We start from the raw sequence: 26,236 nt of genomic DNA, 5'->3' as shown, positions 1-26,236 counted from the left end.
TCTTTAGCAAGGCCTGTTGTGATAGAACAAGGGGTAATGGTTTTAAAATAGAGGGAAGTACATCCAGATTAGACATCAAGAAAAATTTTATTACAATGAGGGTGGTGAAACACTGGCACAGGTTGCCCAGAGAGGTGGTAGGTGCCCCATCCCTGGAAACATTCAAGGCCAGGTTGGATGAGGCTCTGAGCAACCTGATCTAGTTGAACATGTCCCTGCTCCTTTCAGGAGAGTTGGACTAGATGACCTTTAAAGGTCCCTTCCAACCCTAACTATTCTATGATTCTATGACACTATGAAAAACATGAAATTGAACACTCCTAGCTACAGTCTTTTTGAACTTTTGTAACTTACTTCCTGAATGGCAGTAAACCCTAGCAGGTAAGACAAATAAAGTTCTCTCCAACAGCTGTCAACATTGAACTTAAAAAGGTAAAATCTGTTATTTTTTTTTTTAAAAAAAAAACAAGTTCAAAACACTTTGATCCAACTAACCTGACAACCTGTGAATTTTACCCTACTTGACATGATCTGGTAACAAAAAGAGCATAATATTTACTTAAAAACAGATGTTTACACTTTTACAGACTTACTTTTTCAGCTGATGTCCCAGGCCAAATCTTTCCTTAGTAGAGATCTGAAATACATCCACGGTTGGCACTATGGAAAAGGAGATATTGTTGATATATGAATTAAAAGGAATAATCAAGAACTCATGACCATAGAAGTCATATTTAAGGAAATTGTTCGATCTGGACCTTTACTATAGGCAATGTCATTGAAGCAATGGTGAAAGCAGGCATGTCATATAAGTCTATGAAGAAATGAATGGCCCTTTTTGGAATATTAGTCAATATAATTTGTAATTTTACAAATGAGTATTTTAGAAATTTAATTTCCCCAAATGTATCTCTTCCCACTAACTTTAATTACACAAATGTACAAATGTATCTTTTTTTTGTTTTTAATGTTACCGAATTACTAGAAAGCAGCATCAGATTAAATGTATCTGGACTGGTAATTAATCTCATCTAATATCTTAAACTTTCTTTCAAGTAAGCAGTCTTTACACATTACAGTTCCTGTGACAATGAAGACAATCCAGAGTGGAATAAATTGAATTATATAGAATCATAGAATCATAGAATCATAGAATGGTTAGGGTTGGAAGGGACCTTCAAAGGTCATCTAGTCCAACCCCCCTGCAAGGAGCAGGGACATCCCTGACTAGGTCAGGTTGCTCAGAGCCTCATCCAGCCTGGCCTTGAACGTTTCCAGAGATGGGGCCTCCACCACCTTTCTGGGCAACCTGTTCCTGTGTTCTATAACTCGCATCGTAAAAAATTTTTTCCTAATTTCTAATCTAAATCTACCCCCCTCTATTTTAAAACCATTACCTCTCGTCCTATTGCAACAGGCCCTACTAAACAGCCTTTCCCCATCTTTCTTGTAGGCCCCCTTGAGGTACTGGAAGACCGCTATAAGGTCTCCCCGGAGCCTCCTCTTCTCCAGGCTGAACAGCCCCAACTCTCTCAGCCTGTCCTCATAAGAGAGGTGCTCCAGCCCTCTGATCATCTTCATGGCCCTCCTCTGGACCTTCTCCAACTGGTCCATGTCCTTCTTGTGCTGGGGGCTCCAGAACTGGACACAGTACTCCAGGTGGGGTCTCACCAGGGCAGAGTAGAGGGGAAGAATCACCTCCCTCGACCTGCTGGCCACGCTTCTCTTGATGCAGCCCAGGATGCGGTTGGCCTTCTGGGCCGCAAGGGCGCATTGCCTGCTCATGTTAAGCTTCTCGCTACCAGCACTCCCAAGTCCTTCTCCTCAGGGCTGCTCTCAATCCATTCCCCGCCCAGCCTGTATTTGTGCCTGGGATTACCATGACCCAGGTGCAGGACCTTGCACTTTGCCTGGTTGAACTTCATGAGGTTGGCACGGGCCCACCTCTCCAGCCTGTCAAGGTCCCTCTGGATGGCATCCCTCCCTTCCAGCGTGTCGACGGCAACACACAACTTGGTGTCATCGGCGAACTTGCTGAGGGTGCACTCTATCCCACTGTCCATATCGCCGACAAAGATGTTGAACAGGGCCGGGCCCAGCACGGACCCCTGAGGGACGCCACTCGTGACCGGTCTCCACATGGACATTGAGCTGTTGACCACCACTCTCTGAGTGCGGCCATCCAGCCAACTCCTTATCCACCGAGTGGTCCGTCCATCAAACCCATGTCTCTCTAGTTTAGAGAGAAGTATGTCGTGTGGGACAGTGTCAAAAGCTTTGCACAAGTCCAGGTAGATGATGTCAGTTAATCATATAATATGTGGTCTTTCTTTCTGAGGGTGTTTTAATACAGGATTCATAATCCTCATCTAAGTGTCTGATGTATGAATTCCAGTGGCCAAGGATTACACTGAATTTTCTTCAAGATCTGTCCCAACAGTGGTATATCATAGAATCATGGAATTATAGAATCATAGAATCTTAAGGTTGGAAGAGACCTCCAAGATCATCAAGTCCAACCATCAACCTAACACCACCATGCCTACTAAACCATGTCCTGAAGTGCCACGTCTACACGTTCTTTGAACACCTCCAGGGATGGTGACACCACCACTGCCTTGGGTTGCGTGTTCCAGTGCCTGACCACTCTTTCAGTAAAGAAGTGTTTCCTAATATCTAACCTAAACCTCCCCTGCCACAACTTGAGGCCATTTCCTCTCGCCCTATTGCTAGTTACTTGGGAGAAGAGACCAACACCTTCCAGGTAGTTGTAGAGAGCAATGAGGTCTCCCTTCAGCCTCCTCTTCTCCAGACTAAACAATCCCAGTTCCCTCAGCTGCTCCTCATAAGACTTGTGCTCCAGACCCCTCACCAGCTTCGTTGCCCTTTTCTGGACATGCTCCAGCAACTCAATGTCTTTCTTGTACTGAGGGGCCCAAAACTGAACACAGTATTCGAGGTGCAGCCTCACCAGTGCCGAGTACAGGGGCACAAGCACTTCCCTACTCCTGCTGGCCACACTCTTCCTAATGCAAGCCAGGATGCTGCTGGCCTTCTTGGCCACCTCGGCACACTGCTGGCTCATGTTCAGCCAGCTGTCTACCAGCACCCCCAGGTCACTTTCTTCCAGGTAACTTTCCAGTTACTCTTCCCCAAGCCTGTAGTGTTACATGGGGTTGTTGTGACTGAAGTGCAGGACCCGGCACCTTGGCCTTGTTGAACCTCATACAGTTCACCTTGGCCCATCGATCCAGCCTGTCCAGATCCCTCTGCAGAACCTTCCTCCCCTCAAGCAGATCAACACTCACATTCAACGTGGTGTCATCTGCAAACTCACTGAGGGAGCACTCAATCCCCTCATCCAGATTGTTGATAAAGATATTAAACAGAACTGGCCCCGTATTCATCTGTCAGAAAATTGAAAATGTAAGGAGTGAAAGCTGGAAATTAGCTCTTGGTATTACTAAAATCATTTAATAACACTTACTAGATAGAAGTGACAGATGGAATCCAGCACTTGTTGAGAGTCTCAGGTCCTCGAGGCAGGACAATCACCAACACATATGACAAGCAAAAATATACTTTATATTTTGTATGACATAAGGAAGTAATGACTGTAGTAAAATAAAATGAATGAAAGGTAAGAAGGTAGTGGGACTGGCCCTATTTAACATCTTTGTCGGAGACATGGACAGTGGGATAGAGTGCACCCTCAGCAAGTTCGCTGACGACACCAAGCTGTGGGGTGTGATCGACATGCTGGAGTGAAGGGATGCCATCCAGAGGGACCTTGACAGGCTGGAGAGGTGGGCCCATGCCATCCTCATGAAGTTCAACCAGGCCAAGTGCAAGGTCCTGCACCTGGGTCATGGCAATCCCAGGCACAAATACAGGCTAGGCGGGGAATGGATTGAGAGCAGCCCTGAGGAGAAGGACTTGGGAGTGCTGGTAGCGAGAAGCTTAACATGAGCAGGCAATGTGCCCTTGCGGCCCAGAAGGCCAACCGCATCCTGGGCTGCATCAAGATGAGTGTGTCCAGTAGGTTGAGGGAGGTGATTCTCCCCCTCTACTCTGCCCTGGTGAGACCCCACCTGGAGTACTGCGTCCAGTTCTGGAGCCCCCAGCACAAGAAGGACATGGACCAGTTGGAGAAGGTCCAGAGGAGGGCCACAAAGATGATCAAAGGGCTGGAGCACCTTTCCTATGAGGACAGGCTGAGAGAGTTGGGGCTGTTCAGCCTGCAGAAGAGGAGGCTCCGGGGAGACCTTATAGCGGTCTTCCAGTACCTCAAGGGGGCCTACAAGAAAGATGGGGAGAGGCTGTTCAGTAGGGTGTGTTGCAATAGGACAAGGAGTAATGGTTTTAAAATAGAGGGAGGTAGGTTTAGATTAGATATTAGGAAAAATTTTTTTACAATGAGAGTTGTAGAACATTGGAACAGGTTGCCCAGAGAGGTGGTGAATGCCCCATCCCTGGAAATGTTCAAGGCCAGGTTGGATGAGGCTCTGAGCAACCTGATCTAGTCGGGGATGTCCCTGCTCCTTGCAGGGGGGTTGGACTAGATGATCTTTAAAGGTCCTTTCCAACCCAAACTATTCTATGATTCTATGCAAACGAAAAATCTGAGGTCGGTTCAAATTTTGTTAGAAAAAGAAAATTAGTATTTTAATATCTATATTATTCTTATAAGTCAGAAAGCCATATTTTATTCAGAATGTCAAAGTTTATCCTTTAATTTCACTTTAATAAATGAATTTTAAAAATAAAATACAATACATATATAACCTGGGCATCCAATTTCACTTACTTCAAAGCACTGTGTATATAATTTCTCTGATGTTATTATTCAATCTCACCTTTTAAAGACAAAATGATGAATTTTTCAAAAGGGATAAATTATTTGATTAGGAGTAGCAATGTCTTTAGACTGACAAATTTAGGACACATGATAGTGGGAGAATATTTTCAGCGAGAATCATCATACCTAGATAAAAAAATCTTAAATTCTGACATCTAGACTACAATTGTTGTCTAAGCTCTACAGCCAGAGGAGATAGCCCAGTACCTCCAAAGGCTGATTCATCCTAATGTAAGACAGGTTTCTAAGGCACATGGGAGAAACTGCCCACAGGTACAATTATGAGACAAGGTATTAACTAGAAGAATGACTATCTAAAATCAGGATATTAAAAAGCTACAATGTGGCATGTATACCTCCCATTGTGCTTTTGGAATATACTGCATTTCTGTTTCTTTTATCAATGAACAGAAAGTACTATAGGAGAAAAATATGTAGCATAAAGTTATGGTCCAGCTAGTCTCATAACAAAATAATTAAGGGGGAAGAGGAATACACAGAAAAAGGGTTTTGTTAACACAAAAGATGGTGGATCTCATTGTCCTTTTCTGGTAAATAAGCAAACATGGCTGCAACAGCAGCTGAGCTCATAAAACCAGTAGCAGCAAAGCACTTGCCTCTGGCCCTGATCTTGCTTTTTTCAGTATTCAGGCACTCTCACAATCATTCAGCTGCAGGACTGGGAACTAAGCTTCCTTTTTTAACCTTGTCAATGGTGCAGAACATATCTTGTTGTTACTTCTCATTTCACTAGATCATTTCTTACTGCATGCTGCTCTTCACACTTCATCCTCTCTTATTTGCTGCACTTTTTTATTTTGACAGATTTTGATAAACCTATTATGACTGTAAATATCTATTCATTTTCCAGAGGCAGAATTCTCCCACAGACACAAGCCTGAACTGATAGCTTGCACTGGAAGCCTCCAAAGCCAGGCAAGTTATGACCCAAATTGCACAGTTCTTACTTCCCATTGTAAAAATATATCTGAAGTTGACTTTTGCATATGAATGTTTCCAAATCTTCAGTCTCAGTTGATTCTTCATGAGTTTGACCATTTTTACGTTCATGAGGAAGGTTTACTCACATAACAACCAGAGAGTAGGTTATCAACATAACATTTAAAATTCTCATTCAAATTTAAAGATCCCCAGAGTTCATACAGTCATATAGAAGCTGACAGGATAATTATCACAGCCTGATTCTTTGAAGGTGCATGAAAAAGGGCATATTAATATGCTGCACAGATCTATGTATGTATACCTTATCAGCGATATCTGCATCTGTGAAGATGATCTCTGATTTCCAAAATCAGGAAAACACATATTAGAAACTGTCAATCTGTATACCTTAACCCCTGGTTCCTAGGTGAAACAGCTGCATTTCAAAGGATATTAAGAAAACAAGTTCTAAAACTCAACCTATGAAAGTTTAAACTAGATGCCCACATCATTTCTGAGGGCCTAGCCATGCAAATATATGTAAGCATAATTTTAAATCAGTAAGACTGCTCTCAGCAGTAGATTTAAGCACATACGGGGTCAAAGATCTGGCAGTGAATGAGTATCTATCACCTAGAACGTGGCTCAGACCAAGACACCATACAAGGCACATGAAGAATACACAGATGACTAACCTGGACCATTTAAGTATTGTGTAAGTGAACAGTGCAATCGCACTATTATAGGCTCTGTGCGAATTACATCCCAAGCCACAGCAATCTCTTCCTAGTTCAAGATAAAAAGAAAACAACAAACACCATCAGCCATCATGAGGAACTGTTGCATTTTGTCAGTCTACCTTAGGATTGTTATAAACACCATCCATCCATTTACCCAGTCATGGAATATCTACTCAAACTTTAAACTTGAGACTTAGGACAAACTTACCTGCTGATGACCCTAAGAGCAGTGTTAAACTGTTTCCAGTTCTTGAGTATGCTCATTTAAACTGAGCACAGATTTCTACACAACACTACATCTGCAGTGCAGGTAGACATGTTCCCATCTATCAAGAGATACTGCTTCAAAGCTGAGAAGCAAAGGAGCAAATAAAGATGGAAAGGAAACTCATCCCATAACATAGGGCAAAGGAAACATTTGCTCCTTCTTAAGACTAATTAAAATAATTCAAAGTATGATCAGATTTTCTTAAATTTTAGAAGAGCCTGAGAACTTATGTGCTGACCTGAGAATATGACATATCTGTGCAAAAGCTAGTGATGCCCCTAAAAGCACTAATTTTCATTCTGCATCTAGAGGACAGGAAGATACTGCACAGATGAGGTGAGGAACTGTGGAGTTAATGACAGCATAACTGTTACAGAAGCCATGCTGCCAGTTGACAGCACCGCTGTCCTGTCTCCTTTGCCACTCAAGCCTCTCCCTAATCAGCTGCAGATGTTGAGAAGCACACAGGAAAGCTCCAGCCAAGGTCTTCTTCCCTCCAGGACTCTATGAAGTGCTTTCACTTAAGTAATGTCTAGGATAGCAAAAAAAAAATATGTATTTCATTTATATCAGTTAAAATATTTACCATTCACAAAGCATGTTTGAAAGGAAACACATATGCAGTAAATAAAAGCCTACAAAACATTTTAACAATGTGCTCATAAAAGGAAAAGGAAATCTTTCCACTGAGAAGCAATCAATAATGTGACAGCCAGTTGTGAAGATCAAGCTTCTGAAAAAGGAACGTCTCAGTGGTTGCCTAGAGAGTCTGATGTGTAGCAGAATTAAATGGGTATTAATGTTCATTATGTAATCCTGTGATTAGATTACTTACATCAAGAAAGCTAACATCAATATGCAGATCAATATCTACATCATCAATGGTTCCATATTCCCTGAAAGGAAAGAATTAGATTACATTAGAGCTCTTTAAGATACTCCTCAGCCCAGAAGTACTTAGAGAAGATTTTATAAAGGATAATCTTATCTGTAAAATCAGAATGATGATAAAATACACATCTACATAGATTGGATCAATATTCCCAGTGGGTGACTGTCTGCTGCACTGAAACCTTCTTTCAGTAGATTTTGCTTAAATAGGCTAAATCTTTTTTCTACTAATTCCCCCAAATTGTCTCTCCATTGCTGCTATATATTTTTTTCTCACATATTGCACAAAAAAAAATCCAAGAAAACCATAATGGTCACATGTTGCTCCTATTTATGACAAAAGAAAACCCTAGTTAATTTTCAAAAGTATTTTAGGTTAACAGCCAGCAATCTAAGGAGAGACTTGAGATAAATCATTGAAGACAAATACAATATAGCCTAGAGGGTGGCATATTATACCTGTGGTATTGCTTCATACATCCAAGAATTTAATAGAATCATAGAATCATAGAATGGTTAGGGTTGGAAGAGACCTTCAAAGGTCATCTAGTCCAACCCCCCTGCAAGGAGCAGGGACATCCCCAACTAGACCAGGTTGCTCAGAGCCTCATCCAGCCTGGCCTTGAACGTTTCCAGGGATGGGGCATCCACCACCTCTCTGGGCAACCTGTTCCAGTGTTCTACAACCCTCATTGTAAAAAATTTTTTCCTAATATATAATCTAAATCTACCCCCCTCTATTTTAAAACCATTACCCCTCGTCCTATCACAACAGGCCCTACTGAACAGTCTCTCCCCATCTTTCTTTTAGGCCCCCTTGAGGTACTTCTTTGTCAAAACATAAAGATTACCCTATAATGCACTCAAGGCAATAGTTACCTTATTTTATCTGTTACGTGTAGTATTGCTGGAATCCCCAAGGTGTAGATTTAACTTATGCTCATAGGTGTTTCATTGCTGTCTGAAATCTTACATTAAAGTGTTACTTTTCTGCCTCATTGTTGTGGTTTTGTTTAGTGAGGGGGGGCCTAAGGTTTTTGCTTTATATGCTTGTTCTCACAATGACTTCCACGTTTTTCTATTAAACTAGACTAAGACAGTGCACAGTAGCAGTTGTGCATAAATAAGTTGATAAGGTAATTTTGAAATACAAAAATATTTTTGTGAATAGAATTATCTCCTAACAAAGTGGCCTCTCAGTCCATGGTAGGTAGGACCTAGCTTGCACTGGAAATGCCTTGACCTCTTGTGAAATTTTGTGGAGGGAACTCCTTCCACCAAACCTCAGCATCCCAGTGGCTGTCTTTGGTTAACCCCAAAGTCTCTCTCTAGATCAGACACGTCCACACATGGCACACACGGGGCAGGTGAATGGCTGACCAGGGCTGCATTACCTGGAGGCTTCCCAGCCACCCTTATGGCTCCTCCAGAGTCTGCTCACTCAGAGCCGTACAGGCGCTTGCTGACCTCCTACAGCTCACTGAAGACCTGAGTTTGAAACAGAGAAATTCTCCACCTACTGAATGGCTTAGCCACTATGCTACACAACAGTAGCCTCAGATTTTTTAAAAAATTTTCCAGAAGATCCAAAGAACAGATTGCTATGAACTCCTAAGTAATATTTATTAATGCAGGCTGCTGTTATTCACATGACTGAGATTCAAAAGGTTGTGAGCAGGCATAATTTTATAAATTAAACAGAAACATAGTTGAATTAACTAAACAAAGAAATATTAGTGGAAGAAAGGATAAGATAAAAATAAGTTACAACTGTGGAATTTCCATACTCACTGAAATCCCTTTTGCCCCCACTCCATAAATTTTAGACACATGATACTGACTCTAGTTTTACTTCTCCAAGCTGAAAGGGAGGAAGAAATCATGTTTAATGTATTAATATCGATGAAAATATACCAAAAACATCACCGCTGAGATGTTTGTTGGCACATTGGGGTGAACTACATGATGATTTACGTAAGAGTCAAATGATTGAATATTGCAATCACTGGTGGTCTTTATATGTCTTGGAAGACCAGGAGAAGTGGCCAGCTAATGGGACTCTGAGCTATAATACTATTTTACAGTTAATGTCGTTCTGTAGGAGAGAAGGTGTTCTGGTTTTGTTAGTGAGGGGGGCCCTAAGGTGGTAGCTTCTGTAGGAAACTGCTAGAAGTTGCTCCCCTTTGTTTAGTGGACTCGGCCGGGCCTAGGGCGGACCCGCTGCTGACCAAGGCTGAGACAATTGGTAGCAGAATGTTCCGTGATAACGCCTCTGCGATAACGTATTTAAGTAGGGGAAAACAGAAAAAAAAAGAGAAGGAGAGAAGATGTGAAGCAGCTGAGCGGGGGGCAGAGAGGGGGAGGCGCGCGCCTTGTGGGCCTTGCAGGACTCACCCTCTGGCCTCCCGTTGGGCAGCCGACTGGGCCCAACTCGGTCTGGCCTGGCTGCAAGAAGTGGAGAGGAGATGAGAAGTGAATGAGATGTAAAAAGGATCCTGAGAGGCGTCTGCCAGCCTGTTGTGAGGAACGGCTGCAGACGCCAAGGTCAGTGAAGAAGGAGGGGGAGGAGTAATGCAGCTCCTGGCCAAGATTCCCCTGCAGCTCGTGGTGAAGACCATGGTGGAGCATGTTGTCCCCCTGCAGCCCATGGAGGTCCATGGAGGGGCAGAGGTTCACCTGCAGCCCATGGAGGACCCCACGCCAGAGCAGGTGGAGGCCTGAAGGTGTCTGTGGCCCATGGAGGGCCCGCTGGGACAGCTGTTCTAGAGGGACTGCACCCCGTGGAAGAGATGACCCATGCCGGAGCAGTTTCACGAAGGACTGTGGCCCGTGGGAGGGACCCCATGCTGGAGCAGAGGAGGAATGTGAGGAGCTCTTCCCCCGACGATGACACAGTGGCGTAATACTTGTAACAGTGGGAGCAGGGGATACCACTCATCACCAGTCTCCATCTGGGCATTGAGCCATTGACCACTGCTCTCTGGATGAGACCATCCAACCAATTCCTCATCCACTGAACAGTCCACCCATCAAATCTATCTCTCTCCAATTTAGAGAGAAGGATGTTGTGGGGGATCGTGTCAAAGGCCTTAAAGAAGTCCGGATAGATAACATCCATAGCTCTTCCCTTCTCCACTGATGTAGTCATTCCATCATAGAAGGCCACTAGGTTGGTCGGGCAAGACATGCCCTTAGTGAAGCCATGCTGGCTGTTTCAAATCACCTCCCTGTCCTCCGTGGGCCTCAGCATAGCTTCTAGGAGGATCTGTTCCATGATCTTCCCAGGCACAGAGGTAAGACTTGACAGGTCAGTAGTTTCCAGGGTCCTCCTTTCTACCCTTTTTAAAGAATGAGTGCAATGTTTCCCTTTTACCAGTCAGCGGGGACTTCACCTGACTGCCGTGACTTTTCAAATATCATGGAGAGTGGCTTGGCAACTACATTAGCCAATTCCCTCAGGACTCTGAGATGCATCTTGTCAGGTCCCATAATATCACAGGCGAGCCTGATATTATCCCACTCCCCCTTCAAGTCTAGTTTAAAGCTCTGTCAATGAGCCCCGCTAGCTCCTGAACAAAGAATGAGATATTCAAGCAAATGAATGAGGTAAGTGTTTAGTTGTCAAACTGATAACTATGAAATTGAGAATACCTTGATAATAGGCTCTCTCAGGCTCCTAAAATTGAAACATTATATGAAACCTTTCAAAAACTTTAATGCATCTAATTTATTGAATCAGCTGTTTCATTGGAAGCATTGTGATCTCCTTGGGCTCACTGTAGTAGAAAATGGCATCTTGGCTGCTTTTGGCATGTGGAAAACTTTAATGCTTCTTCCACTCTGCTGCAGTTGAAAATATTCATAAATTCTTCAAAATGACAAACACAGCATTAAGCATTCAGTTTCATCCCTCTCCTGCAGTCCCACTTCTGTTACTGTAGCAAGTCTGTCTGAGTGACACCTGTTGGATACCTGGAGTATCAGGGACACTTAGTGAACAATCCAGACCGAATGGAATTGTTATGTTTGTGAGCAGCAGGCCTCAAGGACATCACTGAAGCCGCTTGTGAGAAAGTAATGAAGCCGCCTGTAAGAAAGTACTGAAGCCACCTGTGAGAAAATAATGAGGCCGCCTGTGAGAAAGTAATGAAGCTTCCTGTGAGAAAGTAAACGAAGCAACCTTGAAGAAGATCGCAAACAACTTTGAGAAAGTGAAAACATGAAAAGTACGGGACTTTTCAGGTTAGCTAACTGCAAGTAAGAAGGATATGCAAATGTAACCATTAGAGCTTAAGCCAATCACGCAATGACTAGTAGGCATATTTTATCTTAGCAATATAAATATGCGCACCCGGGACTAATAAATCGAACTACGCTTATTACTCATATTGAGTCTTTGTCGTACGTTCCTCCGTCGCTCGCAGACACCCACTAAGATGCATATTTCCTAGACAGTTGACACTCTTTTAGTAGTCTCCTGCTGTCAGAATCAACTGTGCATATAAAAGGGAAATTCCAACAGGTCCACATCCTTCTTATGTTGGGGGCTCCAGAACTGGACACAGTACTCCAGGTGGGGGGTCTCACGAGAGAGGAGTAGAGGGGCAGAATCACCTCCCTTGACCTGCTGGCCATGCTTCTTTTGATGCAGCCCAGGATGTGGTTGGCTTTCTGGGCTGCAAGTGCACATTGCCAGCTCATGTTGAGCTTCTCATCAACCGACACCCCCAAGTCCTTATCCTCAGGGCTGCTCACAATCCATTCTCTGCCCAGCCTATATTTATGCTTGGGATTGTTCTGACCTATGTGCAGGACCTTGCTCTTGGCCTGGTTGAACCTCATGAAGAAGAACTGTTCAGCCAGCAGTGCCCCAGACTGCAGAGAAAGCATCAATGGAAGCAGTAATGCAGCTGCAAGTGCTTGTCATCCTATTTGCTGAGGCCATTGTACTGAGAAACCTAAATATAGAGATTCAAAAATCTAATACAGACATCTACATCTTAAAATTTGGTCCAGTTTTACCAAGATCCAAACTGTCTTCTCAGGCATGTTGGGATATATAAAATAATCACTGTTCCAGACTACTATGCTACACAGTTGCAAGGATTGCTTGCAAACCTGAGAGGTTGGCTCATCCTGCTGTTCCATTACACATGGTCAAAACCACACCATTTTCTATGGTTAGAGACACAAAAGGAGGCACTATGGCTATCTACAAGTACATCAGGCTTTGCCTCCTCAGTCCAATAGACCCAAGAACTACAGTGGTGCAAGGGACAATGTGAAGCATGAGAGCGGGTCAAACTGTCATCCCTGGAGCCATACTGGGATATCTGTAACATCTCTACCACTATACCACAGTCATGAACAGCAAATAAAATGTAAAATTCAGTATGAAATGACAACTAAAAAACAACAATATTTTTTCTTTTCAGCTTTAACAGTTTCAGTTTGATGGCACAGTTGAAGTAACACTTCAAATACAACATTCAGTCCTGGGTGTCCTTAGCATTAGAAAGATGTTGTGGTGGTTTAGCCCGGATCACCACACAGTTTCTCACTCACCCTCCCCCTACCCAGCAGGACGGGGGAGAGAAATTGGGAAGAAAGGAAAACTCGTGGGTTGAGATAAAAACTACAAAGCTAACAGGATATAAGGATATTAATATCTACAAAATATACAAAATGAACAATGTACAATTTCTCACCACCCGATGTCCAAATGACCGACGCAGCCCGTCCTGAGCAGTGATCACAGGAACAACACCGAGCAGCAAGCAAAGCAGGGAGAGCAAGCTAGCAAGGTAGAGGGAATGATGCCAGCAAGCAAGAAAGAAGAAAAGGATGCCAAGGGTGCCCGAACGGATACCCAAAATGGAATGGATGCCCAAAAAGAATGCCCCCTCCCATGGGCAACCCCCACTTATATACTGAGCATGATGTTTATGGCATGGAATACTCTCTTTGGCCAGTTTGGATCAATTATTCTGTCTGTCTTTTGCCCAGCTTCCCACATCTGCACGTTAATGAGACTTTAACGAGACTTGGAAAGCCACACAGTGTCCTTGGTCTCATTAACAACAACTCGTATCATCAGAGTGTTTTTATCAACATTCTTCACACACAAAATCTAAAACACACCGGCTACTGAGAAGAAAATTAACTCCATCCCTGCTGAAACTAGGACAGATGTCAATAAATTGGGAGGAGTTCAGGAATCATCAAGAAACAATTGCCAATCTGGCAAAAAATGCTGGCAAGGAAAAAAAATTAAATGGATTCAGACAGCTAGGTATACAGAGTGTGGTAAATCAATGAGCAAGTGTGGTAGGAAATGTGATGACTGCTGAGACGTTTTCCAGAGTGCAAACATGAAGATGGATATCATATTTACATGACGGCCCAAGGGAAAATGGCAAGCCATATTCAGGTGAAGTTAGAGGAAAAAATATAACTTATCTGAAAATCAGATATGGAGAACTCCATTAAACAGTGAATTAGTCTCTCAGGGAAGGGGTAGAGGGCTAATCATATAGCCATTTAAAGTCAGGTTGGAAAAGGAGCTTAAATAAAATTTATGGAAAAAATTTGCATTGGCAAAGTTACTAATATGTTTCCCATTGCTAGTTTTAATGAGTTATGAATGAGTAAAATATTACTTGCCTTTCTAAGTAGTAGCTCAGAGAACAAAGTTGTAGGCTGAATATGTCATTGATGACTCTAAATGTTACTCGTGGGAAAAAATTCAAAGCATACCCCTGTACTATATTTCAATAGTGAACAAAATAATAGCAGCAGGGAATTTCAGTTCAAGAGCTCTTTATGCATTTGAAGTGGCAGCTTTGGCTAAGATCTGAAACAGTTCTTGCACTAACTTCTCATGAATTTTAGATGCTCTTGAATATCACACTCTCTGATTTCTTCTTCATGACAGAATGCAACAGAAAGCATACTACTCTAATTTATTTGCATTTAGGCATATTTATTAACAGCTCATCTAATAAGGAACAATTCTTAAATATATGGGCTGTTCTTGGGCCAAATAATGCTTCTAGATCCATCACTGCTCACAGAATATTAATTTCATACTATACACAGACAATCATACCTGAATATAGTCTGTCAGACATTCCTACAGAAAATGCTAAGCAAACTACAGAACAAATAACAAAAAATAATGTTAGTACTCTACCCCAACACATAGTTAGATTTTGAATACCGTTTTAATTTGTAACGATACAATTAAAAAATCCCTCCACTAGTCTTAATTAGATCCCTGTCTTCCCATAAAACAAACTACATGTCAGATGAAACACCGGCTTAGGAAGCCCCTATATTCTTGCAAAGGCAGAGATAGTTCTATTCCCAGCTCTGTTACAGTGACTTGCTATATGCCTCCCAGGAAGAAAAAATGCACATATTTTCAAAAGGCAATCAGTAACTACAAAGTGTTCTAGACACTGATTTACTTTCATGTGTGCTGAACCTCTACATCTCCAACAGAAATCAGAGGGAACCATCAGTAGTTTTGAAAAATAAGGCTTTATAGTCCAGATTTAAAAAATAATTAGTGTCGTAGTTTAGCCCCGCTCGGGACCTAGCTACGCAGTCTCTCGCTCACTCCCCCCACCCTTCGAGGGAATAGGGAGAGATAATATAAGAAAAAAAGGCTCGAGGTTTGAGATAAGGACAGGGAGAGATTCTTGAAGTTACCATTACAGGCAAAACAGACTCAACTTGGGGAAAAACTATTTATTTGTTATTAAAACCAAAGCAGGATAATGAGGAAGAGAACAAAAACCCAACTTCCCCTCACCCCTCCCTCTTTCCAGACTTAACTTAATCTCAATTATCTCTACCTCCTTCCCCCCCACGAGCGGCACAGGGGGGAAGAGGGAATGGGGGTTATGGTCAGTTCATCACGTCCCTTTCCATCACTCCTTCCTCCTTGGGGGAAGAACTCCTCACATTCCTCCCCTGCTCCATTGTTCGGTCCCTCCCACGGGCTACAGTCCTTCACGAACTGCTCCAGCATGGGTTGGTTTTCCACTGGGTGCAGTTCCTCAGGAACAGGCTGCCCCAGCGGGTCCTCCAAGGGCCACAGCCTCCTTCAGGAATCTGCCTTTCCCAGTGTGGGGTCCTCCACAGGCTGCAGGTGGTTCTCTGCTCCTCCATGGGCTGCAGGGGGACAACCTGCTTCACCATGGTCTTCACCACAAGATGCAGGGGAATCTCTGGCAGGTGCAACATTACTCCTCCCCCTCCTTCTTCACTGACCTTGGCGTCTGCAGCTGTTCCTCTCGCCAGAAATTTTTCACAATCAGCTCAGGCAGATGCCTCTCAGGTTCTCTTCACATCTCTCCACTTCTTGCAGCCAAGCTGGGCCAAGTTGGGCCCAGACGGCCGTCCGGCTGGAGGCCAGAGGGTGAGGGCCCCAAGGCCCACAAGACTCGCGCGTCCCCCCTCTCTGCCCATGCTTCAGCTTCTTCATTTCTTTTCTTTTTATTATTTTTTTTTGTTTTTCCCCTTCTTAAATACATTATCGCAGAGGCATTATCACTGAACATTCTGTCGCCAATTGGTTCGGTCCTGGCCAGTGGCGGGTCCAATGTAGACCCGGCGAAGTCCACTGGAGAAAGGGGAAACTTCTAGCAGCTTCCTGCAGAAGCTGCCACCATAGCCCCCCCTACTAAACAAAATCAACACAATTAGGCAACAAAATTTGTGCAAAAGGAATTTGGCTACCTAAGCACCTTTTATGAGGCCAGCATGTAAATACCTTGAAGAAAACAGTAAAATAAGATTCACGCTAAGGCACTCAAAAATTGGTACATAGTTTTCAAAACACACAATGAAATCCTGGCCCTATGAAATTCAATTGGCAAAACTTAAAAAAAGTGAAAGTTTAGCTTTATCTCAGCTTCTTCAACAGTAAATCTGCAATTAAAAAAATTCAGATTCCTTCATCCCTTCCTTACCCCTTGCTCTATCTGTACAGTTTAGCACACTCAGCCACCAAAATGATCACCAAAATTTGGAAAGCATCCTGAAGACAGGAAATGACCTCTAAGTGATAAGACATTCTGTTATGAAATATTTCTGGTAAATCTAGAGAATGAGAGTAAACATGAACAGAAAACTTCAGTCTTCTGCTCATGTGAGATTAAAATCAGTAAGTCTTTCACTAATACAGAGCTCTTAATCTGAAGATCTCCTCAGAGCCTTTAATAAAGACAGAGATACGAAGAATACTGTAAAAAATGAGATAGTATAAAGAGAACAAAAACAATTAACCTATAGAATGAAATAGAAAAAGGATCAAACACCAAAGAATAACTCCTCCTTTCTTGATGCTTCACTGACATCATATGCACTTGCAATGACTTAGAATCATAGAATCATAAAATGGTTTGGGTTGGAAGGGATCTTAAAGATCATCTAGTTCCAATCCCCCTGCCATGGGCAGGGACACCTTCCACTAGACCAGGTCGCTCAAAGCCCCATCCAACCTGGCCTTGAATTGGCTGGATGGTCACACTCAGAGTCGTGGTCAATGACTCAGTGTCCAAGTGGAGACCGATGACAAGTGGCATTCCTCAGGGACTGCCATATTGAGACCGTCGCTGTTCATCATCTTTGTCGGTGACATGGACAGTGGGATTGAGTGCACCTCAGCAAGTTTGTCGACAACGCCAAGCTGTGTGGTGTGGTCGACATGCTGGTGGGAAGGGATGCCATTCAGAGGGACCCTGACAGGCTGGAGAGGTGGGCCCGTGCCAACCTCATGAAGTTCAACCAGGCCAAGGTCCTGCACATAGGTCAGGGCAATCTCAAGCACAAATACAGGCTGGGCGGAGAATGGATTGTGAGCAGTCCTGAGGAAAAGGACTTGGGGATATTGGTTAATGAGAAGCTCAACATGAGCAGGCAATGCGCCCTTGCAGCCCAGAAAGCCAACCGCATCCTGGGCTGCATCAAAAGAAGCATGGCCAGCAGGTCGAGGGAGGTGATTCTCCCCCTCTACTCTGCCCTGGTGAGAACCCACCTGGAGTACTGTGTCCAGTTCTGGAGCCCCCAACATAAGAAGGACATGGACCAGTTGGAGAGGGTCCAGAGGAGGGTCACGAAGATGATCAGAGGGCTGGAGCACCTCTCCTATGAAGATAGGCTGAGAGAGTTGGTGGTGTTCAGCCTGGAGAAGAGGAGGCTCTGGGAAGACCTTATAGTGGCCTTCCAGTACTTAAAGGGGGCTTATAAGAAAGATGGAGACAGGCTGTTTAGCAGGGCCTGTTGTGATAGGACGAGGGGTAATGGTTTTAAAATAGAGGGAGGTAGAGTCAGACTGGACATAAGGAAGAAATTTTTTACGATAAGAGTGGTGAAACACTGGAACAGGTTGCCCAGAGAGGTAGTGAATGTACCATCCCTGGAGACGTTCAAGGTCAGGCTGGACCGGGCTCTGATCAACCTGATCTAGTTGGAGATGTCCCTGCTCCTTGCAGGGGACTGGACTAGATGACCTTTAAAGATCCCTTCCAACCCAAACTATTCTATGATTCTATGATTTCCTAAACCCATATTTAACTATTTGAATTTTAATTCCCCAGGTCCTCAAAATGTAATGAATTTCCACTTAATTTGAAATTATATAGTGCAGAATAGTTGCAGACATGCTCTCTCTTCTTAGACCAAAATAAAAGAGCTTAATGGGAATTGTTACTTGCAATATATGTATGCCTAAGATTATTATCTTCTCTGTATTTTATTACTTGGTTTGTATGACAACTTTGATATTTTCTTTGCAATACATCTGACAGGTGTGTTCCATGTTGCCTACCTGTTATTTTTATGAAATTATTAAGATTACATAGATGGAAAATGAAGTTATAAAAGACCTGAAGCATATTGGAAATATCATATAGCTATGCCCTATGGCAGAATCATGCACCCTCATATATGCCAAACAAAATTTTGGTGTAATTACTCTTTGCATTCCACCCTAGACTGAGTTGTCACCACTTTCCTTTGTAGGATACTTTAGTTTCCCACAATTAGAAAGCTTTCCTAAAATCTAATTAAATTCTTGTTTGTTGTTAAGAAAGTTAGTTTCTTATTGTCTCTCTCATGACAATAGAGAAAATTGACCACTCCTCCTATCTACCTACAAATAACTTTATGTTTTGAAGAACTGTTATTATGTCCTCTCCATCTGTCTTTTTTCCAGACTAGATAAATCCAATTCCTTCAGTCTTTCCCTAGGGAAAACATTTACTAAATCTCCTATTATTTCTCTTGTTCTCCTCCAGGGTAAAAGACAGAATATGACAGAAAAGAAGTTTAACAGGGGTTTAGAGTAATGCTGAATAGTAATTTTCAACAAAATACAACAACCTGATCAAATACTGACTGAACTACAAAAGGCAATGATGTTTTAGAACAGGCTTCCAGGGCTTTTTCTCAGCATAGCCAGTTGTATCAGTACTCAGTCACAAAAAGAAGAAACAAAACCAGCATTATTGCTAGCCAGCAGTGCTCCTTCCCTTTGCTACAATATACAGAAATAATCAGACACTTGGGTTTTGGTAGTGAGGGAAGGTCCACATGGAAGTCAATCTCCAAAATGTTAAAGGTTCCACAATACAGAAGGGTCAAAGACATACCTGAGAGATACTGCATTAGGTCCATAGATCTCTCTCACTGCTGTCAAATCAGCTTCCAGCTGTGGGTGCTTGTGAAGTTCTCCATCATAGCTAACCTACCGAAAAAAAAATATTCTAGGAGTTCTTATTTATTTAATTACTGGCACCTAATCTAGGCTCTTGAAAGTTCCCCCTGCAAAATATGCTGCAAAAAGATTCCTTAATACCATGCTCAGAAAGGACCCTGTGTTGATAAGTTGAAGCACTGAGGTGGTCTAACTCTCCTAAGCAATGTGATTTGCAAAGCAGGCATTTATGCATCAAAATTCCAGAGGGTCCCGCTCCTATTTGTGGGAAGAGAAGCTGCAAAGGACTCATCCCTGTCCTGTCTTGTCCTGGGGTCTGTTCTGGACCACTTGTGCATTTTAAAACTGGCAAATAGGATAAGAATCAGATCTCTTGAGTCATAGCATCCCAGTCCAACCACTACAGGACAAAGGTTTGCTCCCTCTTGCTTGTTGTCACACTCTCATATATTTTAGACACAGAATGGCTTGGGCTCAACAAGAGAAGCACAAGCCTATACTATATACTAAGTGTCTCAGCCTCTAAGTTACATTTTCAATCTACTCATTGGCTGTATTTGATTATTCTATCTACCAATGTAATTATATCAGATCAAAAAGAAAAATAATTAAAGAACACTTGCCCATTTTAAGTATTTTACCAGAGAAGGTGTAAACAATCATGTGTTTCTTAAACATTTTTTAAAACTCTGCATGGAAAGTGGAAACAGTTATGTTAGTGTTCATACTATAAAGAAAAATTGTGAGTTGGTTTGGTTGGGCTGTATGAAGTCAAAATAATTAATATCCTCCTGTCTTCTACAAGGACCAAAATACCTTTTTAGGCTTTAAAAGCCTAATACTTTTTTAGGCATATTAAAAGCCCATTACTACTTTCTCTTTAAGCAATATGCTACTCATTGTGTAAGCCTAATTCTACTTCTTTACATCAATTAGAATGACAATAATTCCACAAAAGTCAATGAACTCCCTAGATTTGGACAGATTCAGAAATGAGAGTAAGATTTGGCTTGTACCTTTGACAAATTCAGAGAGCAAAATACAAGTGTGTAATTTATCCCTTTAGACATATATACATCCTTATACATGAATTCCTGCTGAGAATTCTTGCTATTGCAGAATCATATCAAACTGCAGTACTGTTTTTTCCATGTGTACATCCAAATCTGTAGGAGACCAGTGCTGTAACACTTTCAGCTCCGATACCTAGAGATGTACTTTTCAATCTAATTAAATACATTTCAAAATAATTAGAATAACAATCAGCTGATCACTTTTTTTTTCATGTGAAAATTAGCAAAGAGAAATTTGTTTAGACTTTGAATTTTTCAAAATATAAGGCACAGAATTCATCATCACAGCATGATGTCCTGGTTCCAGCTAGGATAGAGTTAATTTTCACCTGAGCTGGGAGGGGAACTGGAGCTGGTGGCCCCTGTGGCTGGGGGGACACAGCTGGGATAGTTTACTAACTAGCCAACAGCTGGGATAGTTTACCCAAATTGGCCAAAGGGCTATTTCATACCATGTGACATCATGCTCAGTATATAAAGTGAGGACAGTTACTTAGGAGGAACATGGGTATCAGGATCCAGTGTGTATTGTACAATAAATTGCATGTTTAAGTGTTTGCTGTTATTGGGGTTTTTTTGTTGGTTAGTTTTCCAACTGTGTTTTCTTTTCTTATGTTGTTCTCTTAAACATTTTTTAATTGAGACTCATGAATTTTCTCTTCTCTTCTCTTCTTTACCATTTCTTGTACCTGTCTCACTATAGGGGATGGGGATGAGGGACTGACTGATTGACTGTGTAGTGTTTTAACTGCTGGGTAGGGCTAAATGACAACAGTTATTTTGGAGCTCAATGTGGGGCAATGAAGGGTTGAGATAATTACAGATCTGATTTGAGTAACTTGAAACAAAACTTGTTATACCCACTTCTTGTATTAGTTATTAATTGCTGGTCATGTTGTGTTATCTACACTCTTATATGTACTCTGTGTTCCTGGTGATGCTGTTTATAATCTTGGGGAAAATGATAAGAACTATCACTTTGTTGTACTATGCAATATCAATTTATGATATGGTAACATCAATGGCCTTGAAGATAAGTCGGTATTTGTATTTCTATGTGGATGACTTTCCCCACTCTTTCACCTCCAGAGTAATTACAACAGTTTCTGAGAACTTTGAATATCTGGAGGATATTCAAGCCAGCATGATGTTATTACTATGTCTCTTGAATGTGTGTTAAGTTTTGTTTAAGGCTACAAAACCCCTTTTTAGGAATAACCTCCAGAGATCTGCCCTGAGTCATGTGTGACATGATCTGTTAAGGGCTACAAGCAGAAACATGCTAAATCTTTGGTTATTCTTTTTCTTATGAGTTAATACTGCAATAATTCTAGTATAACTACATAATACTGTTTTGTTTGTTTCAAGATCTTGTTTGTCACTACATAGGACTAAAATGCTCTTAAGATAAAAAAAACTAAGGTACAATTTGCCCATTTTTTTAATTTTTCCCAATGAAAAATACCATTTAGCAATAATTTATATACCTTATCAAGCCACTAGTGGTTTTGCTAATGTAAATATGACCTATATTCATTTCATACTTTTAGTGTTCTTTTATGTGAAGGTAGGTGGTACACTAAATATTTCCAAACAGATCCTTAAAATACTACTGCTTTTCTCTTCTTCAGTTTTCTTTGTTATTTTAGGAGGTCTATATTTGGGGTACGTGCCTCAGAAGTCTACACTTTTTGTGTTCGTAGGTAGCCACCTGTGGTGGGTTGATCCTGGCCAACAGCCAAATACTCACACAGCCACTTGCTTAATCTACACTCCTGTGAGACAGGGTGTCCTGGTTCCAGCTAGGATAGAGTTAATTTTCACCTGAGATGGGAGAGGAACTAAAGCTGGTTGCACCTGTGGCTGGGGGACACAGCTAGGATAGTTTACTCATTAGCCAACAGCTGGAGTAAGTTTACCCAAATTGGCCAAAGGGCTATTCCATCCCATGTGACATCATGCTCAGTATATAAGTGAGAACTGTGAAGAGGGGAGGTTTTTGCTATTCAGGAGGAAATTGGGCATCAGGATCCATTGTGAGCTATTGTACTGTAAATTACATGCTTATGTATTTGTTATTGTTGGTCTGTTGGTGGGTGTTTTTTTGTTTGCTTTCCATCTGTTTTCTTTTCCTCTATTGTTCTCTTAAACTGTTGTGGTTTTGGTTTTTTGTTTGTTTGTTGTTTTTTTTTTTTTTCTCAGCTCAAGAGTTTTGCCTTCTTTTTTTTTTACCAATTCTCCTCTCTATCCCATTGTGGGGGGCAGTGAGGGGGGAGTAAGTGACTGTGTGGTATTTCAGCTGCTGAGTGGGGCTAAACCGTGACAGTTATTTTAGTGCCTGATGTGGGGCAATGAAGGGTTGAGATAACTACATATCTGACCAGAGTGGCTTGAAACAAAATTTGTTATACACGCTTACTGTTTTGGTTATTAGTTGCTGGTCATGATGTTGTATTGCCTGCACTCTTATATGTACTATGTGTTCCCAGGGGTGCTGTTTATCATCTCGGGGAAAATGATGAGAACTATCATTTTGTTGTACTATGCAATATCGATTTATGGCATGGTAACATCAGCGGCCTTGAAGAGAAGTTGGTGTCCTTACGTGGATGATTTCCCCCACTCTTTTACCTCCAGGGTAGTTACAACAGTTTCTGAGAACTTTGAATATCTGGGGGATATTCAAGCCAGCATGATGTTATTGCTATGTCTCTTTAATGTGTGCCAAGTCTTGTTTAAGGTTACAAAACCACTTTTTAGGAATATTCTCCAGAGATCTGTCCTGAGGCGAGATAGTCATGTGTGGCATGGCATGTGGGAGAACATGGGCAGGTATCTGGAGAACTTTGCACCTCCTGTGGTTTGGAATGTTAGTCCTGAACAACTGAAGTACCCTGATGAAGTGACAGAATACTTGAAGAAAAAAAATGTTGTGGCTATTCTCAAGAGGCACAACTTACTGGCCAGGGCCCAGCACAGTGCAGTATCTACCAAACACTGCTCAATGTTATGCAGCATCCCTCAAGGGAAAGAGAGGGAAAACACTGACCTGCACTGTGGCTACTCAAACCCCAGCAACAGGCACTGCAGCTGAATCAGAATGAACCTGTGCTGGTATCAGTTGCCCCTGTATGCAAGAAAAAAACTTGGAAGTGAAAGTCATCTTGTTAAGTAAGGGATGAAGAAGCTTCTCCTAAGAGAGAGAGCAGGAGGAAGAAACATACTGCTCCTTTAGGGAGGAGGCAAACTACTCTGAAGCAGGGCCATCACAAAAACAAGAGGCAGAAGAGGAAGAATTACCTGCTTCACCCCAAGGAAGAACTTGGCAGGAGGAGGACTCCTCTTCCTCAGAGGAAGAACTCATAAATGAGATGGTAACCACCCGATCTCTATCCCTGAGTGAGCTGTGAGGTATGTGAAAGGATTTCAGCTGTTGTCTGGGTGAGCACACTGTCAGCTGGCTGCTCTGGTGCTGGGATAATAGGGCCAGTAGCCTGGAATTAGAGGGCAGAGAAGCCAGGCAGCTGGGATCCCTTTCTAGAGAAGGGAGCATTGACAAAGCAATGGGAAAAGGGACACCAGCTCTCAGCCTCTGGAGGGGACTCCTGTCAGGTGTCCTTTCAAGGAGGCTGTAATATGTCACCCAGGCAAGTGGGCCACCCTGGAGAGGGGCATGTAGTACCTGAGGGAATTAGCTGTGCTGGAGGTCATTTATGATGACCTGAGCAATGAGCAGTTATCTAAGGATCCAGATGAAGTCAGGTGCACATGACCAATGTGGTAGAAGCTTGTTCAAAGTGCACCATCGTCCTATGCCAACTTATTGGCAGTTATGAGCTGGAAAGATGGAGAGGAAGAAACAGTGGATGAACTGGTGAGTCAACTCCAGCTGTATGAAGGAAGCCTGTCTTCCTCCCTATGGGCCTGCGTCTCAGATGTGGAGAAACTGTCCTGGGAGTTCCAGCAATTCAAATAGGATATGTCCTATTCCCCTGTGGATTTCAGCTATGAGGAGTAAACGTTCCCTCTGTTCAAGAGAGATGGTACATATGGTGAGGTACCCTGTGGTTTACCTTGTGTGACAAAGGAGAGAGGATATGAGGAAGTGGGATGGGAAACCTACCTTGGCCCTAGAGGCATGGGTACGTGAGTTACAGGGAAAAACAACTGCAAACTGAGGTTCTCCCTGAAAAATTGCTGCACCAGTCTCCAATAGGCAGAGTAGAAGGGATGGCATTACTTCTGACCCTTTCAAAGGGACTTCTGATGCATATTTACCAGAAATGAACAGTGAATAGTGTGGCCAGGATTAGAGGGGCCCTGCCTCCAGCCAGGTGGAGGAGAGGGACAACAGAGTTTGTTGGACTGTGTGGATCTGATGGCCTGGCACATCAGACCCACAAGAGTATAAAGCTGTAGTGGATACTGGTGCACAATGTACCTTAATGCCATCAAGGTATAATGGGGTAGAACTCATCTGTATTTCTGGAGTGACAGGGGGATCTCATAAAGGAATATTTCAAGGACCCAAAAGGGAACCAGTGGGCTTTTGATATAGGTGCTTTGGAGATGGAGGAAATTAAACAGTTGTCCACCTTGCCTGGCCTCTTGGAGGATCCTTCTGTTGTGGGGTTGCTGAGGGTTGAAGAATAACAGGTACTAATTGCTACCACAATTGTGCACTGGTGGCAATATTGCAACAACTGAGACTCTCTGATCCCCATCCATAAGCTGATTCATCAACTGGAGAGCCAGGGAGTGATCAGCAAGAATTGCTCATGCTTCAACAGTCCCACACGGCCAATGCAAAAATCTAGTGGAGAGTGGAGGTTAACAGTGGACTATTGTGGCCTGAATGAGGTTACACCACCACTGAGTGGTGCTGTGCCAGACATGCTAGAACTTCAGTATGAACTGGAGTCCAAGGCAGCCAAGTGGTATGCTACCACTGATATTGCCAATGCGTTCTTCTCCATCCCTTTGGCAGCAGAATGCAGGCCACAGTTTGCTTTCACTTGGAGGGGTGTCCAGTAGACGTGGAATCAATTGCCCCAGGGGTGGAAACACAGCCCCGCCATTTGCCATGGGCTGATCCAGACTGCACTGGAAAAGGGTGGAGCTCCAGAGCACCTGCAATACATTGATGACATAATCGTATGGGGCAACACAGCATCAGAAGCTTTTGAAAAAGGGGAGAAAATAATTAAAATTCTCTTGAAAGCCGGGTTTGCCATAAAATAAAGCAAGATCAAAGGACCTGCACGAGAGACCCAGTTTTTAGGAGTAAAATGGCAAGATGGACATTGTCACATTCCAATGGATGTGGTCAACAAAATAACAGCTATGGCTCCACCAACTAACAAAAAGGAAACAGAAGCTTTCTTAGGTGTTGTGGGTTTCTGGAGGATGCATATTCCAAATTACAGTAGGGTTGTAAGCCCTCTTTATGAAGTGACCTGAAAGAGGAATGTTTTTAAATGGGGCCCTGAGCAACGACAAGCCTTTGGACAAATTAAACAGGAGGAAAAACTGGACAAGAGGTATTAGCTACATATGCAGGAGTTTGAGCTGCTTCAGAAGTGGTTGGTACTGAAGCACAGCTCCTCCTGGCACCCTGACTGCCAGTTCAGGGCTGGATGTTCCAAGGGAGGATCCTACATGAGGAGTCACAGAAGCCCCTGAAGGCCAAGGAGAATCAAGTCAGTTTGCAGAGGTGGAAGCCATCCAGCTGGCTTTAGA

At 42.7% G+C, this 26,236-nt stretch overlaps 1 protein-coding gene across 2 annotated transcripts in view; it reads right to left on the bottom strand.

Annotated features, from left to right (window-relative positions):
• Positions 1-26,236, bottom strand: part of LOC147596756 (protein mono-ADP-ribosyltransferase PARP8-like) — a 175,092-nt gene that overhangs the window by 62,315 nt on the left and 86,541 nt on the right. For both annotated transcript variants that reach the window (XM_086769533.1, XM_086769532.1), the window contains exons 7-10: positions 19,360-19,454; positions 7,644-7,704; positions 6,496-6,586; positions 594-660 (exon numbers count right to left, since the gene is read on the bottom strand). In XM_086769533.1, coding sequence (XP_086625659.1) covers positions 594-660; positions 6,496-6,586; positions 7,644-7,704; positions 19,360-19,454 — 314 coding nt within the window. The remainder of the gene's footprint in view (positions 1-593; positions 661-6,495; positions 6,587-7,643; positions 7,705-19,359; positions 19,455-26,236) is intronic.

This window comes from Chlamydotis macqueenii, chromosome W (assembly GCF_036417535.1).
Source record: "Chlamydotis macqueenii isolate bChlMac1 chromosome W, bChlMac1.mat, whole genome shotgun sequence".
NCBI lineage: Eukaryota > Metazoa > Chordata > Aves > Otidiformes > Otididae > Chlamydotis > Chlamydotis macqueenii.
The sequence above is the reverse complement of the archived record's forward strand: the minus strand, read 5'-3'. Positions and strand labels throughout refer to the sequence as shown.